Source organism: Sceloporus undulatus, chromosome 2, assembly GCF_019175285.1.
Source record: "Sceloporus undulatus isolate JIND9_A2432 ecotype Alabama chromosome 2, SceUnd_v1.1, whole genome shotgun sequence".
NCBI classification, from domain to species: Eukaryota; Metazoa; Chordata; class Lepidosauria; order Squamata; family Phrynosomatidae; genus Sceloporus; species Sceloporus undulatus.
The window spans coordinates 192,786,134-192,801,638 of NC_056523.1; the positions used below are offsets into that span (position 1 = coordinate 192,786,134).

The 15,505-nt window shown below is 40.6% G+C and overlaps 1 protein-coding gene across 1 annotated transcript in view; it reads left to right on the forward strand.

The window, feature by feature from the left end:
* LOC121922780 (vascular cell adhesion protein 1-like) overlaps positions 1-12,133 on the forward strand; it is a 21,105-nt gene extending 8,972 nt beyond the window's left edge. The window contains exons 2-5 of the mRNA XM_042452576.1: positions 3,273-3,533; positions 9,335-9,628; positions 9,786-10,046; positions 11,261-12,133. Coding sequence (XP_042308510.1) covers positions 3,273-3,533; positions 9,335-9,628; positions 9,786-10,046; positions 11,261-11,355 — 911 coding nt within the window. The 3' untranslated portion in view covers positions 11,356-12,133. The remainder of the gene's footprint in view (positions 1-3,272; positions 3,534-9,334; positions 9,629-9,785; positions 10,047-11,260) is intronic.
* The last annotated feature ends 3,372 nt before the right edge of the window (positions 12,134-15,505 follow it).

Sequence of the window (15,505 nt, forward strand, 5' to 3'; positions counted from 1 at the left end):
GCCTGGCAGCAGGAAAGGGTCTTGCCTCGGCGGGGCCCTTTTCCACTGCCTTGTCGCCTCCTCCGCTGGCCAGGGAGGCAGCCTGGCAGCAGGAAAGGGTCTTGCCTCGGCGGGGCCCTTTTCCACTGCCTTGTCGCCTCCTCCGCTGGCCAGGGAGGCAGCCTGGCAGCAGGAAAGGGTCTTGCCTCGGCGGGGCCCTTTTCCGCTGCCTTTCTGCCTCCTCCACCGGCCAGGGAGGCGGCCTGGCAGGGGAAAGAGCCTTTCCTCTTCTCTCTCCTCCTCCTCTTCTTCTGCCTCCTCTCCTCCTCCTCTTCTTTTTCTTCTTCTTCATCTTCTTCCTCCTCCTCTTCTTCTTCCTCTCCTCCTCCTCCTCCTCTTCTTCCTCCTCTTCTTTTTCTTCCTCCTGTCCTCCTCCTCCCCTTCTTCTTCATCTTCTCCTTCCTCCTCTTCTTCTCCACCTCTTCTTCTGCACCTCATCCTTCCCCTCTTCCTCCCCTTTTTCTTCCTCTCTACTTCCTCTTCTTCCTCCTCCTCCTTTTCCCCTCTTCCTCCTCCTCTTCTTCCTCCTTTTCTTCTTCTCCTCTTCCTCCTCCTCTGCTTCTTCCACTCTTCCTCCTCTTCTGTTTTTTGGCCAGAAAGGGAAGCACATTTCTGGCATCTGTCTAGGAATAATGCCAAATGTCCTCCATTTTGATCATGCCTAAGAAACATGCATTTATATGAATTTTTTAAAAAAAAAGCATCAATTTTTTTGTGTGTCCTCCATTTTAAAAAAATGTGCCCTACATCAGAAAATTTTGTCCTACATTTGTCCCGGTTTGGAGGTCCTGACTTATGGCAACCCTATGGTCTTTAGCTTTCTCTGCCGAAGAGTGCGGGTGCCTCCCAAAACTACAAATTGCAGGATTCTGTAGGATGGAGCCATAGCAGTAAAAGTGGTGTCAAACTGCATCATCTCTACAGTGTGTAGATGCATTCTGGTTGCAATTTTTTAATCTCACAAAAGCTGTGAGTGAGAGTTTGTTTTTCTTCCCTGTCCTGGGAGTTTCTGATACAGACCAGAGTAAACGTCACTCATTCCTCCCACTGTATTTTTGAACAGACCTACCAAACAGGAAGTTAAATGGAGGCATGACCTTTGCCATGAGGTTTTCTGCTGACTTTCAATTCCTCATCCCTTTTTCTGGTTACCAGATTGAATTTTTGTTCTTGTTGATGTTTTCCCCTTCTTTTTGCAGTTACAGTGCTAAAGTGGTATAGCACTCTGTCACTTTAGCAGCCTAGCAACATTTTAAAAGCAAAAATTAAATGAGTAAGCCAAAGAACATAGATATAAGGGAGCAGCACAGGACAGGGTCTTTTGTTCATGGAGGGATGATGGCAGGGATGGAGGGATGATGGAATTATCTGCCTTGGAGGGTGGTGGAGTCTCCTTCTTTGGAGGTTTTTAAGCAGATACTGGATGGCCATCGGTTAGGAGTGCTTTGAATTTGTATTTCTGCAGGACAAGGGGGTAGTTTAGATTACCTTTGTGGTCTCTTCAAACTCCATGATTCTATGAATTCCGACCACACCACTTTGGCTGCATCCGCATTGCAGAAACAATCCCGTTTGACACCACTTTAACTGCCATGGCTCAATGCTCTGGAATCCTAGGGACCGTCATTTTGTGAGACATTTAACCATCTCTGTCAGAGGGCTCTGATGCTACACAAATGACAATTCCTAGGATTCCATAGTACTGAGCCAAAGCAGCTGAAGTGGTCTCGAACTGGATTATTTCTACTGTGCAGATGCAGCCCTAATCACATCAAATTTGAGAAAAAATTGCAGATGATGGAAATTTGCAGATCCAATGTAGCGCTAAAATTTCCCACAACCAGTAACAAACCAGGACTAAACTGCTGGTATATTTAGGGCATGACTAAATGTAGAAGGAAAAATTGCCACGGTAAGGCATTACAAGTTGTGAAATGTCAAAACACAATACCCCAAAATTTACCAGAACTATTGGGCAGTTTGGAGGTGCCCTCTTTTACTGAATCAAGTGCATGATTGAGGTAGACATCCTTGGTTTGTTGGCAATGGAGGTGACAACAACTGCCTTTGTCTTTGCAATCTGGCCACAGGATCTTTACTTTTAAGACCATATTTTAAGTTGATACTTTAAAGAATCTACTAATGGGACTGTATGCTTGTATTTCATATTCATTTTGTTGTTTTTTAAAAATGTGAATCACTTCTGAATGTATACACAGAAGAGTGGGATATAACATTATTTTATTTCATGGGCACTTAGTATGCAGATGTTCCCTCAAAATTGATATATTAGTCTGGCCATATTAGATTAAAAAGTAATTGTACTGCATTCCCTAATTTTTTTTTAAAAAAAACCCTTATGATTATACAGTTGACCTTCCATATCCATGGATTCTTTACACACAGATTCAGCCAGCCATGGTTTGAAAATATTTTTTTAAATGTATAAATTCCAAAAAAACAAATCTTGATTTTGCTCTTGTATATAAAGGAAACTATTTTACTACCTCGTTGTATATAAAGGGACTTGAGCATCCAAGATCCAAGCTCTGAGTCATGGCAGTTAAAGTGGTGTCAAACTACTTTGTTTCTACAGTCTGGCAACAACCCCTCATTCCCAAAATTATTTTGGGGAAATTATAACAGTTGGGCTGATATATAATAGACATAGACTATTTTTAGGAAGTTGTTTTGATCTGATTAAAAAAGTTATTTAATTTTATTTACATCTGCCTTTCTCCCAACTCAGGATTCAAGGTTGGTCATAACCACTTTAATTGTGTATATAATGTTTTAAATGTCTTTATCTGTATTAAATTGAGTCTGGGGTGGGGTAGGGGATGATAGATGATAGGTAAATGCTTTAAATAAATAGACAGGCATACAGTTGGCCCTCCATAACCACAGATTTTTTTGATCCATGGATTCACACATATACGGATAAAAAATATAAATTCCAAAAGGCAAATTTTGATTTCCCCATTTTATATAAGGAACACCATTTTACTATGCCATTGTATTTAATGGAACTTGAGCATCCACAGATTTTTGGTAACCATAGGGGAGGGGGGATCCTGGAACCAAACCCCAGTGGATACCACAATATTTTTTTAGTATAGGACTTTCCAATGATTCATGATTTGATTATGGCACAGGACTCTTAGAGCAATGCCCAAACTGGGCTACAACATTTTTCGGAATTCTTCACCTATGTTTATCTTGTCTTCTTGCAGTGTGGCCTTGCAGTGTATCCATCCACCCCAAGGCACCTGTTGTGCCATTTGGGGGCTCCGTGAAACTGAACTGTACAGCTACATGCACCAACTACACCAAAATGGAGTGGGAGGTCTCTTTTGCACGAGATGTCGAGGAAGGAGAAGGATGGATTTCTCTGAACATCAAGAACGTGACAGAATGGACGCCTCAGCCACTGTGCTTGGCCAAATACAAGGGATCTGGCTCAATCCACACCAGGGCAGTAATCTATGTTTACGGTAAGTTTTCCAAGGATGTGATCACTGAACAATATCTGCAGGCCATGCTAAACTGCCTACTATACTGTACATTGAACTTTTTTTCTCAAAAGGTTTGACAGAAGTGGTCAATTCCCCTTGTTTTCCCTGCACTTCCTCAAAGAAGCTATTATCACTAGACTCTGCTATATATCATCGCTACCATGATCAGATCCTAGTCTTTTTGTTGTATTGAATAGTGTCTGTTAGCGGGGAAAAATAATAATGGATATTAGGTACAGATTGTGCCATGGCCCCACCAGAGCTATCCTAATTTTTTGGAATGGAGTTGAACTAGTTTTTGTTAAAGAGTACTTCTACCCAGGAGCAATTTTAACTACGTATGTGGTAATTAGTTATTCCCCTTTCTCTGTAAAGCTTAATAAGAGGTCGTTCCCACTGGGAAAAGCCTCGAATCCTGATTTGATGTATGTGCCCCTAGTTCCCACTGGAAATCAATGCCAGATCAGAATTGATTTTTTTAAAAGGGGAGGGACAAATGGCAGGGAGGTGTCATCCATCCCTAGAGAAGTCACACACACACACACAGTGCCGCCTTTTTGGGTCCTTTTTTTAAAAAAAAAAACACCAATAAATCTAAGTGCAAAATTGATTGACTGGCAAAGCAACTACTTGTAGAAACAAGTAGCTGCTAAGCCATTCTACCAATTTTGCGATTAGTTTTATTTAAAAAAAAAGAGTCTCCATCATCTTCCACCTCCTCTTCCTCCCGGCTCCATTTCCCGGTGTCCATGCTTCCTCCGCCCGGCCTTACCTCCCTCCTCCTCCTCTCCATTCAGTGGTGATCCAGGTGGGGGAGGGATGGATGGAGGGACCGGGAGAGCTGGTGGTGGGCGCCGTCTCTGCCCTCCGGGGCGCCTCCTCCTCCGACCCACCACGCTACAGCCTCTGGCCCGGCACCTGCGGAGTGACACACCGCTGCTGTTGGAGCATGTCTTCCCCCAGAAGAGCTGGCACCGCACGCACTCCAGAGCGGCAAGAGTGGCCCGACAGAGACAGAGAAGCTTAACGAACAGTATTCACTACTCCTGGGGGACACCAAATAAGATATTATTTGCTGTGAGGGATAGTTTTCAGAGAAAGGTGAGGAACTCACAGTTCAGGGCTATCTTTTTCAGGTTTTTTTTTTAAAGGCAAAAAGACAGATCTGTTTGTCTGTCTCCTGTCCTGGAAAAAAAATTGGAAGATTGGAGAAAAGTGTAAGAGAGAGACTGAAGATGAAGGAAGGAGATATCTAGAATTTCCCTGACTGTCTCTGCCTTGAATTGACTGGTGTATTCTTCCAAATACAATTATTATATACTGTAATGCAGAAAAAAACATTCTGCACATGCTCAGAGGCACTCAAAATAGTTATGATTAAGCCTTATTGTATTAGTTACAGCATTGTAGTTATAATTTATTTTGGGGGCCTAAGCTTTATTCTGTATACCTTCCAATTTTTTCTTTTTTGTAGCAGAAATGTAATCAATAAATAAAAGAAAACCAGGTAGTTTCCCCCTGTAGAATTTGTTCACTTCTGCCCCCACTCCATCTGCTGAATTAACTGAGTGCAAACTGCTTTTGCACTCTGAACTCAGTTTGCAGCAACAAAGGCAGGCTACTTATTATTATTTATTTATTAATGATCAACAGATCAGACATACAGATAACCATCAGACATACATATAAAACAAATCAAATCAAATTAACATCAAATTATAAAAGTTAATATTATTAATTGGGAATCAATGTACAAAATTTGCTTCTCAAAAATTTAAAATAAAAAATTAAATTAATCGTCATAAATTTTTAAAATGCCATCTTATGCGGACAGACCATTGATGCTGCACAAAAGCTAGCCACCTTGTTACCAATGAGCACTGGTCTGCGAGTGAATGGGATACATAAAATTCATCAGTTCTTCCAGGAATACTTCTACGAATTGGATAAATAAAAATGTGATGGTTTCTATTATAGAAAGGGCAATATAACAATACATGTCCTACTGTCTCCACTGTGCCAGCTCCACAGGGGCATAAACATGCATCATAAAGAATGATGCATAAAGAATTACTTTTTAAAGTCACTTTCCAAACTCTGCCATACATATAATTATCCTTCTACATTTGGAATGTTTAAGATCGACTTCAGTTGTATAATCTGAAACCAATTTCCCTTTTGGATATCCTAAAGCACTAAAGTGTCTTGGGATGACTGTAATGCCTGTTAGAAATTCTAGCACATTGTTCCCAAGAATAAGTTTGAGCATCTTAGACAATACAATTTCCTACACGCTTCTTTCTTAATACCAGGAAGGAGTCCCTGATGGAAATCTCTTATGCCAGCTTTCCTGGCAATGAGGCTTAGCCCCCTTCTGTTTACTCTCCCATTCTATACATATCTCCAGGCATCAAGCCAAAAGCTAATCAGTGATTTCAAACTCATATGTAAAACCAGTTCATTTCCCTTTCCTCTTCACTTAATGAGACCAAGATGTTCAACCTTGTGAGGCCCATCAGATAGATGTTATGTCTGCCATGCTCCATGATTAATGGATCTAAGCCTGGACAGACTTATCTTGGTTCAAGGTATTAGTTAGTCCTTGTGTAGGCCTGATCATATTTGTAGTAAGCATCTCCATGATGGGACTTGTGGATGGCCTATTTCTCAGATCACCAGGCACAACTTGTGCAAGGTCTCCCAACTGTCCTGATTTGACAAGGACCATCCTGATGAATCTTCTGTCATCCCACTTCTTCAGCTTCTTTTAAAATGTCCCAGTTTCTCTTTCTTCCTCCCACCTTACCCCTTTCAGCTTACTTCTGTTGGTGCAAACTGAAATCAAAGTGCAAAAGTAGTTTGGACTGAGCTATCTCAGCAGCGGGGAGAAGAGGGGGAATAATTTTGCCCTTCCCAGTAGGATCAGGCAAAAGCAAACTATTGTAGCCTCTTCTGGTTTATGTGTTCTTCCTCATGAATAACTTTTGCCATCTTGACCACACTCTGCTGCTGCTTGGCTATACGTGTTTTTGCTTTCGTTGGGCAAAACAGAAAGATCGGTTTGCTACTCTTTACTGGAAATGGAGAGCTGTGGAGAAATCCTATAAATCTGCCCGAAGGGGGGGGGGGGGGGGACACACTCACCCAAGGCTTTGAGAAGAAAAAGTTCACACAAATTTCCCACAACAGCTTCATTGCAGCAGGGAGCGGTGGAACAAGTTTGTTGAAACGCAGCCACATTTTATAAAGAAGAAGAAAGTAACAACCCAGCTATTTTTAACTGTGCATGCCCTAACTATACAAGGGGCTTCACAGTTCTCTTAACACTGGGTGTTATTTTTTTCTGCACACTTTGGCTTGTATAGGAATACCACACAGCTACATGATAGAAACATGATGCCTTCTGCCTTTATTGACAGCATCTTGCAACCTCAGCATTTAGCATATTTCTTCAAAGGATGTGAATTAGTCAGCATTGCTTTTTAAATGCAAATTGTGTTGCTTAGGCTAGGAGAAGGACACAGATATGAAGCTTTCATTTCCATCTGTTGTATGTTGGAGGGAATGCTTGTGATTAATTTCCTCACCTATGCTGCCCTGAATTTTATTTATTTATTTATTACATTTCTGCAAAAACCCTCTGGGAAACTGACAAAATAAAGTTTAGGACTATATAGTAGGCCCATGGTATCTGCTGTAGTTTGGTTCCAGGACCTCTTATGGATATCAAAATCCATGGATAATTAAGTCCCATTATATACAATGATGTAGTAAAATGATGTGTGTGTGTGTGTGTGTGTGTACATACACACATACATACAGTATGCCCACATCATATGCAGGCGCGCTATATGCGGGTTTGAGTATATGCTCAAACCTGCGAGAGGGCACAATGGGCGGTGCATCCCATTCACATGAATGGGGCATGCGCCCATGGCGCACGCGCACTGCCACATGCACGAGCCCCATTCATGCAAATGGGGCTTGACCATGCACAGAATTTAGCTTACGCCAGGGGGCGGGGCGGAATGGATCCCTGTGTAAGCCGAAAGCGCGCTGTATATTCAAGCCCTGGATGATTGAATCCATGAATGCAGAATCTATGCAACTGGATAGGACTGTACAATAAATAAATCTTAGTAACAAAACCCAATGTAATCCTGTCCAGGTTTAAAGCAGCAACAGAATAAAAGCAGGAGGAAGTGCATAGCCAAACAATATATCTGTGGTCAAAATAGCAAAAGTTACTAATGAGGAATAAGCTAGGTGAGGCTACAGCCATTTGCTTTTTCCTTAGCCTACTGGGAAGGGTACGTCTCATCCCCCTTTTCTCCAACTTGATGAATTAACTGAGTACAAACTACAAGAGAGGACAAATGGGGAAAGTGGGAGGTAGAGAGAGAATGTGGAACCTTTTAAAAGCAGCTGAAAAGTAGAAAAATAGAGGATTAATCGGGAGTGTCCCTGCAAAACTGGGACAGTTGGAAGGTATAAAAGTGCAAGATCTAAACACATTCGTTTTACAGAATTAAATAGTGAACCAAAATGTCTGTGATAATACAAAGATCTTTACCTCAAACTGAACTGAAAAGGCTCCAGTGTAAGAGCCAAATGAACTCTCAGGGTGTGTGGATGCCAGCAATGAAAAAGCCCTTTCCATTGTAGCCATCTACCTCACCTTATTTGTTAGATCATCCAATGGAAAGTCTCTGAAGATGATTATAAGGTATAAGTATGCTCTGAAACGTCTTGTTTCCATAGTCCCAGTACCAAGTTTGAAGATGTGAGGAAAATGTATGGAAAGATTCCCACAACTGCTTTTCTTCTTTCTTTTCTTTTCTTTTTTTAAACTGAAAGTGCAATCATGAGAAGGCTACCACTTTCACAGGAAGCAGTGGCTGTGTAATTCTTTTGTTGCTATGTGCCTTCAAGTCATTTCTGACTTATGGCCACTCTAAGGCAACACTATCATGGTATTTTCTTGGCAAGGCTTGTTCATATGAGGTTTGCCATTGCCTTTCCTTAAGGCTGAAAGAGTGGGTTTGGTGTCCCACTAATTTGTCTTTTCAGAATCAATCAACTGGTTGCAGTGAGAAAAGCATAAAGTTAAATGTCAAATGCCAACTTATTAATTGATGCATTTTGAAAATAATATTTTTATTCAAACACAAAAATGTCCATGATATAAAAACATATATAAGGTTACAACACTACAAACAGAGGAGGAAAAACTTTATCTAAAAACCCTTAGATATAACTACTTAATGAAAACAAGAATATACAAATGACTTCCAACTTGCCAGTTTGTGGTTATTATTATCAATTACTATCTCTCTTTCCCACATTTCCTCTATAAAGCATATAAAAAATTAAGTAAACTCTAATGATGCTATTAGCTATTAATAAATGACACAGTGGATTCAAAAGTCAGTGAAGAGCCTTATCACATGAGGAAAAAAAGGCAAAATAAAGAGGGAGAGTAGTACCTTTCTCTGTGGTTCTCTGCATGCTGTCATTACACTTCCGTTTTCTTTCCAAGTTGGACAGCTGTAAAAGTGTGCCTTTTGCCAGATGGATAAAAGGCACACTTTTATGACTATCCCCTTCAGGAAGAAAACAGAAATGCTACAATGGCATGCTACTCTTCCAGTCTGTTTTGGCTTTCTTTTCTCATGCGATAAGACTCAAATTCTGAGAGTGACTAGACACCACTGAGAACAAGAACACACTTGCATTTCTAAATGTGCTCATCACCTATCTTTGTTGCTTCCAACGTATAGAATTCTCAACCCCGGATATCTACCTGGCTTCGGAGATTAAGAGTGGTCACTCGGAGAGAATCATCTGCAACATTTCTAGCTTGAGGGTGAGAGACCAAATCTCACCCAACGTCAACATCTCCCTGATCAGGGGTACTATACTGCTGAATAGTAGCTATGGACAAGCATCACTGGAGTACAGCTTTGTGGCAAACCTTAACCGGGATGATGGGGAAGAAATCATTTGTGCGGCCCAAGTCCAGGTGGGCTCAGAGGTGCTGAATAAGAGTGCGACAAGGACCTTGAAGGTTGTGGGTGAGTTCCATTGGTTGTGTAGAAGCTTACCTTTCCCTGCTGATATTGGTTTGGTTCTTGCAGTCTAGCAAGGTTAAGTGAAAGCAGGATGCAGTTAACTGCACTCAATAGCATAAATTGGCTTTACTTCTCAACACTTTCATTTTTGTTGTTGCAGCTAGCCCTTACAATATCAGTATCTCAACAAATCACATGACGTACCAAGCTAACACAAACATTGTGATGACGTGCGAGGCTGAAGGAAAACCCTTCCCGGAGTTTTTGTGGGATCTTCCCTCCAAAGCCAGTGTAGGATTCTCAAACAACAACAAGACTCTGATGATCCATTCAGCTCAAAGTTTCCATAATGGGACTTACCGATGTCTAGCATATAATATGTATGGCAAGAAGTCGGCACAAATTGACATCCTCTTTCAAGGTAGGATAGCGAATGTGACTCTTTTGCTCTGTCTTCAACCTTGCATTTCCTCTTCTTTTATCCAAGTTTTATCCAAGGTGTTGCTTTCTCTGAAGACCTGCAATTGATTTGGAAGGGGTGGTGATGTGGTCATTTTCTGTAGAGTCATGGAGGATAATTTCTTAGAAAAATATATATTATATTACGCTGAATAGCCAAATATGTATAACATATATACTTGTCACAGAATTCAGAATGGCTAGGACACAATCTGAATGCTTTTAACACAAAGCAGACACTTCTTTGAGAACTGGCCTATTAAAAATTATTGGTTGTACATTGAATTTTTGCTTCCTGAGAGACAGTATACCCTTGTATACCTTGCCATTCTTACTGGATTTTTTTTGGAAACAAAGAGTAGGATAATGTGGGGAACCTTGGGAGCTTGGACCAAATCTGGCCCTTTGGATGTCTTGAGACACTGTTATGTATTGCTATCCAAACAATTGTACAGGTCTTACCCATTCTGACGGATTGAAATGCTTCTCCTAAGTCTTAGGTTTTCCCACACTACACAATTATGACACTTCTTTGATACTACTTCTCTTTTAGAGAACTCTGTTGTTGTTGTTGTTGTTGTTGTTGTGTGCCTTCAAGTTGTTTTGGATTTATTGCAACCTGAAGGTGAACCTATCATGGGGTTTCCTTGGAAAGATTTGGTCAGAGGAGGTTTGCCATTGCCTTCTCCTGAGGCTAAGAGAGCCATCCAGTGGGCTTCATCACAAAGCAGGGGAATCAAACCCTGGTCCCCAGAACCTTAGTCCAGGATTCAAACCACTATGCCACACTGAGCCTTGCAAAGCTGTTAATTCCAGGATTCTGTAGAATACAGCTATGGCAGTTAAAGTAGTTCAAAAGTGCTCTCATTTAATACTGTGAAAGAAATCTTACTAGTCAGCAGTGAGATCTTTCAGCTAAAATATTCTAATATTTTCAGGCCTACTGTTTTGCCTTTAGCCTTGCCTACCACCTGTCAGAAATTGAATTTGGCCCTTGGGTTGAAACAGGTTCTTAGTCGTAGTAGCATGACTATCAGACTATGGACTATGGTTTTCTTTTGCTGAGTCCTACAAGAGAGTTCCCACAAATCACAATTGCCATTGGTTTATGGCCCTGAGACATTCTTTCCCATTGTGCCTCTCCATCCAAACATTTTCTCTTGTTTTCTTTTGCAGAGAGGTCTCGTAGCTGGATTGTAGCCTTGGTGGTGGTGGCATTGTTGGCTGTAGTCTTCACTGTTGGCATCTTCTGGTATCACTGCCGGAAATGAGGGGATCCAAATGGAAACAGGCAGACCTGGAACTTCTTTCTGTTGTAGGAGGCAGAGGTTGGTTGCTACAGGTTGCTTTTCTTGACAAGCCGGAGCAGAAGCAACAAATAAAGGGAATCATTGCTGTGGTTGAGAACTCTGCAGAAAATGGACAAGATCCCCCTGAAGACCTCCTTCTGCTACTGAAAGAAACAGAACATGCTCTTGTCAATGCCAAGTCAAAGCAAGAAGGCTGACAAAGACACAATAATAAGCAAAGAATTCAGCTACCTGAAGAATTCAATTTTCACTTGCCCAGCGGAATCAAGGTTCTAGCTCTTATGATTGTAAAAATATGCTTGAGAGGATGTATATGCCGCTGAAATCTTAGAAGATGGGTTAATGAACATAATGGGACTTACTCCTAACTGCTGACATGTAGGACTGTGCTGCACACCTTTTATATGAAAAAAAAATCAGTTTTTGGACAAGACACTTGAGCTTTCCCATTGAAATGGGGGAGAGAGGATTAAAAAAACACACATTTGGAGAAGATTATGCCCTTTATGTTTTTTTTTCCAAGTGAAGATTATATGCATATTGATTGTCAGCTTCATCATTTTCATACATTCAAGGCAAAGGACAAAAACTAGAACTATTATAACTGTTATATTTTTAAAAAAACTTCCTGTATTTATGGATTACTTTTTCATTCTCTGTTGTACCAATAAAAATATCTCTGGTTAATGTTTCAAATGGATACAGTTCTGCAAATCTAAGTATAACCCCACATGTCTAGTGCTTGAGTCATGTTACTGGCCCTGAAAGATGGGTATTGAGCAAGGTTAGGACAAGACATATCTTGTATTTGGGAGTACCCCATCTGTAGAAATCTTCCTGGAAAGGTTTTACTTTGGGAGAGAAATAATCACCAAATCAAACATGAGGCAACCCTTGTGTCTCCACCTCATTTATTGTAAATAATGAAGTATAGTCAGTAAGAAACTCAGTGCAGTAAATATTAGCTTTCTTATTTTGCTATGTGAAGAGTGTAAAATGTACTCCTCCAGTGGACCTAATATTTCAGAGAAATAGAGTCATAGTAACTCAAGGCCAGCCAGAAGCCTGACAATTCAGAAAACTGTGAATTGCAGAATGCCTCATGCCAAACAGAAAAGAGTCTGCACCCACTGTTGATTTTGGACTAGCATCTTGACATGCTCATCCTACCCCAGAAGCCTTTAAAGAGGTTAAAGCCTTGCTGCAATGATAACAGGGGGAAGAACTGAGATGTATCAGCCCCATCTCTCCAATTCTGTGTTAACGTGGACTGCGGGACAAACCACGAACCTGTGTGGAAAGATAAAAGAGTTTCCCTTCCTTCTTGAACAGATCAGCTTTTCAGTCTGTCTCAGGAGCAAACAAGAACAACTTTGTTAGCATAGGTCAAGGATTGATAAACTCGCATAGTGATGATACTGAAGTTTACATGCTCATGTATTATGGTAGAAAGGTTCCCATGCAATAGGCTAAAGTAACTGTTCAGAGTTAGTTTTAACAATCAACAATAGAATATTTATTTCATCAGCACTGGTTAGTCCATGTTTTGCCTTAGGCTCACCATAAGTTGGAAATGACTTGAAGGCATACAACAACAACAATCACCATAACTGCCATGAGATTCATAGTTTGGTGAGAGTGTACTCTCAGAAAAGTCTGTTTTTCCCTCACTGGGCTCTTTCATACAACACAGTTATACTGTAGTTCTACGGTTCCACTTTAACTGCCACCATTCTGTCCTGTTTAACCCTGGTATTTGTATTTTAGAAAAGGGTATTGAGAGTTCTCAGCAAGATAACTTCTCTAGTACCTCCCCAACCTACAAATCCCAGGATCCCATAGGAGGCATTTAAAGTGGTATCAAAGTGCTATAACTGTACAGCATGACAATGATGTAGGTGTGTGGCATCCTCCAAAGATTGGTCAGGAATCATAAAGCTAAGTAAATGGGTAAGGAGATAGAAGGAGCAGTTATACATCTCCAACATTCCTCTATCTCCTTGTGCCTGTAAGAAAAATGTGAGTTCATGCCTAAGAATTTTGCATTTAGTTGCTCTGCGTTTTGCATTGTACTTTTACACTCTGAAAACCACAAATGGGTTTCTTCTCATGCCCACATGGTGGTGCAATTGTGTTAGAGAAAAATTGGAGGAATACATGTGTGTGCAAGAGTGTGCCTTTGCAAAAGTTACCTCTAAACAGAGCGAAGCTGTCACCACCTTCAGCCTCCACTCTAGCCTTCCTGACTACTTCACTTCCCCAACTCCCATGCTAACAAGGCCATGTGCATTCATAGATCATGGGGAATTTCCCTTGGGTGGGAAAACTTCACAGGAGAAGGGGGATTTTTTTTAAGTACAGGAAGAAAACGAGTTAGGGAAAAAGAAGCAAGCAACAAGGCTTAGCTTTAACAGTTTCGAGAGAGCCGGACATCTCCTTGCACTGCACCTGTAAGAATGGGTCTGCAGGAAGCTGCTGTAAGCCCCCAATTTTGCCAGTCACCAGGGATTTTTTTAGGAGCAATGCTTGCTGGGTGTGTTTTCTGGGTGAGCAATCACTGTTGAGCAAGTATAGATGGTTTGAACATTGTTGTTGCTGTGTGCCTTCAAGAGACAGATTTCTGCACTGCCAGAGCCTCGTGGCTGCTTGCAAACAATGTGTCCAAAATGGCTATTCACCAGGAACAGTGGGGAAGGTCTCCAGGTAGATGGGCACAAGTCACGTAAAATGGCATATGCTACTTCTGGTGAAGAAATCCCTTCCTTCCTTTTCAGGATGATGCAGATTGATCTGAAAGCTTATGCCAACAATACACATCTTTTGGGGAAAGTCAGGAAAAACCCAAGATCATTTTTCCTGTTAAGTGGGCAGCCCCCAACCCCAACTGAATCAAGTACATTCAGGATGCATGTGAACAACAAAGATTCAACCCAGATTCATCCTGGATTATTTTCACAGTATGATTAACTCTTTTAATTGCAGGGACCAATACAGTCTCCAAATTGTGATAATTGTCTCTATTAGGCTAAGCCAATTTTTTTCCAGAATACACTTTCTTTCAGTGATGGCTACCATCATAAAGCATTGTTATTGTTTAATATACTACTATGTTACATCCGTTTTTTATTTCATATTTATTGTTACGGTATTCCTTTGTATTGGGTGGCATATAAATAATAATAATAATAATAATAATTATTATTATTATTATTATTATTATTATTATTATTCCCTGATCTCCTTTTCCCTTGAACACATGTGAGCACTCAGGCACTGTTTCCTTTCGATAAGAAAGGGGCAGCATTTAGCCCATGGACCATATCTATTATCAATTAAAACAATGTTGATTTACTTGAATGTCAACTTTCCCAAGTTCCTATTCTGTTATTGGGCTTTCTCTAATTGGAACTTAGAACTGGACTGAGCCCATGATTTCTGTTCCTCTCTTACACAAACTGTGTCATGGGATACGAGGAAAAATGTGCTGTGAAGCAGCAAAGATCTAGGAACACTAATGCCTGTAGGCTGAGCGTAGATTTTTCCTAGGAATTTTATCACACGGCTAACCTCTTGTGTTTGCTATATTTAAATGAAGAGAGGAGTCATGTTCCCTTCCAGTGAAAAAGTTCATTTCCATTCTGCATAAATCAACAGACCTGATTTGTGTTGGATGCATCCATTACATATTATTTCCTAAACATCCTCCTGAAAGGATAGGGAAATGACTCACTAAATACAATTAGCCAAGCTTGGAAATTCTGCGTAATATTTGTAAGCTCGATGCACACCTTATCAGAGACGAATGCCTCTTAGTCAGATTCTCTAGAATTTATTTGATAAGTATGGACTTGTTTAACAACGTCAAGGAAAAAACCTCATTTTATTTATTTATTATTTGTTCATTTAATGTCCTACTGTTTTTCCCCCAAGAAGAGACCCAAGATAGTTTTCAGCAAGATTAAAAACAAGATGCAGCTAAAACCTGACAATACAAAATTTTAAAAGCAATTTAATCAGTGTTCATGTGAAAACCAGCCACAATTTAAAATATATAATAATCTTACACACACACAGTTAAAAAAATGCAGCACACACTTCACTGAAAGCCTTT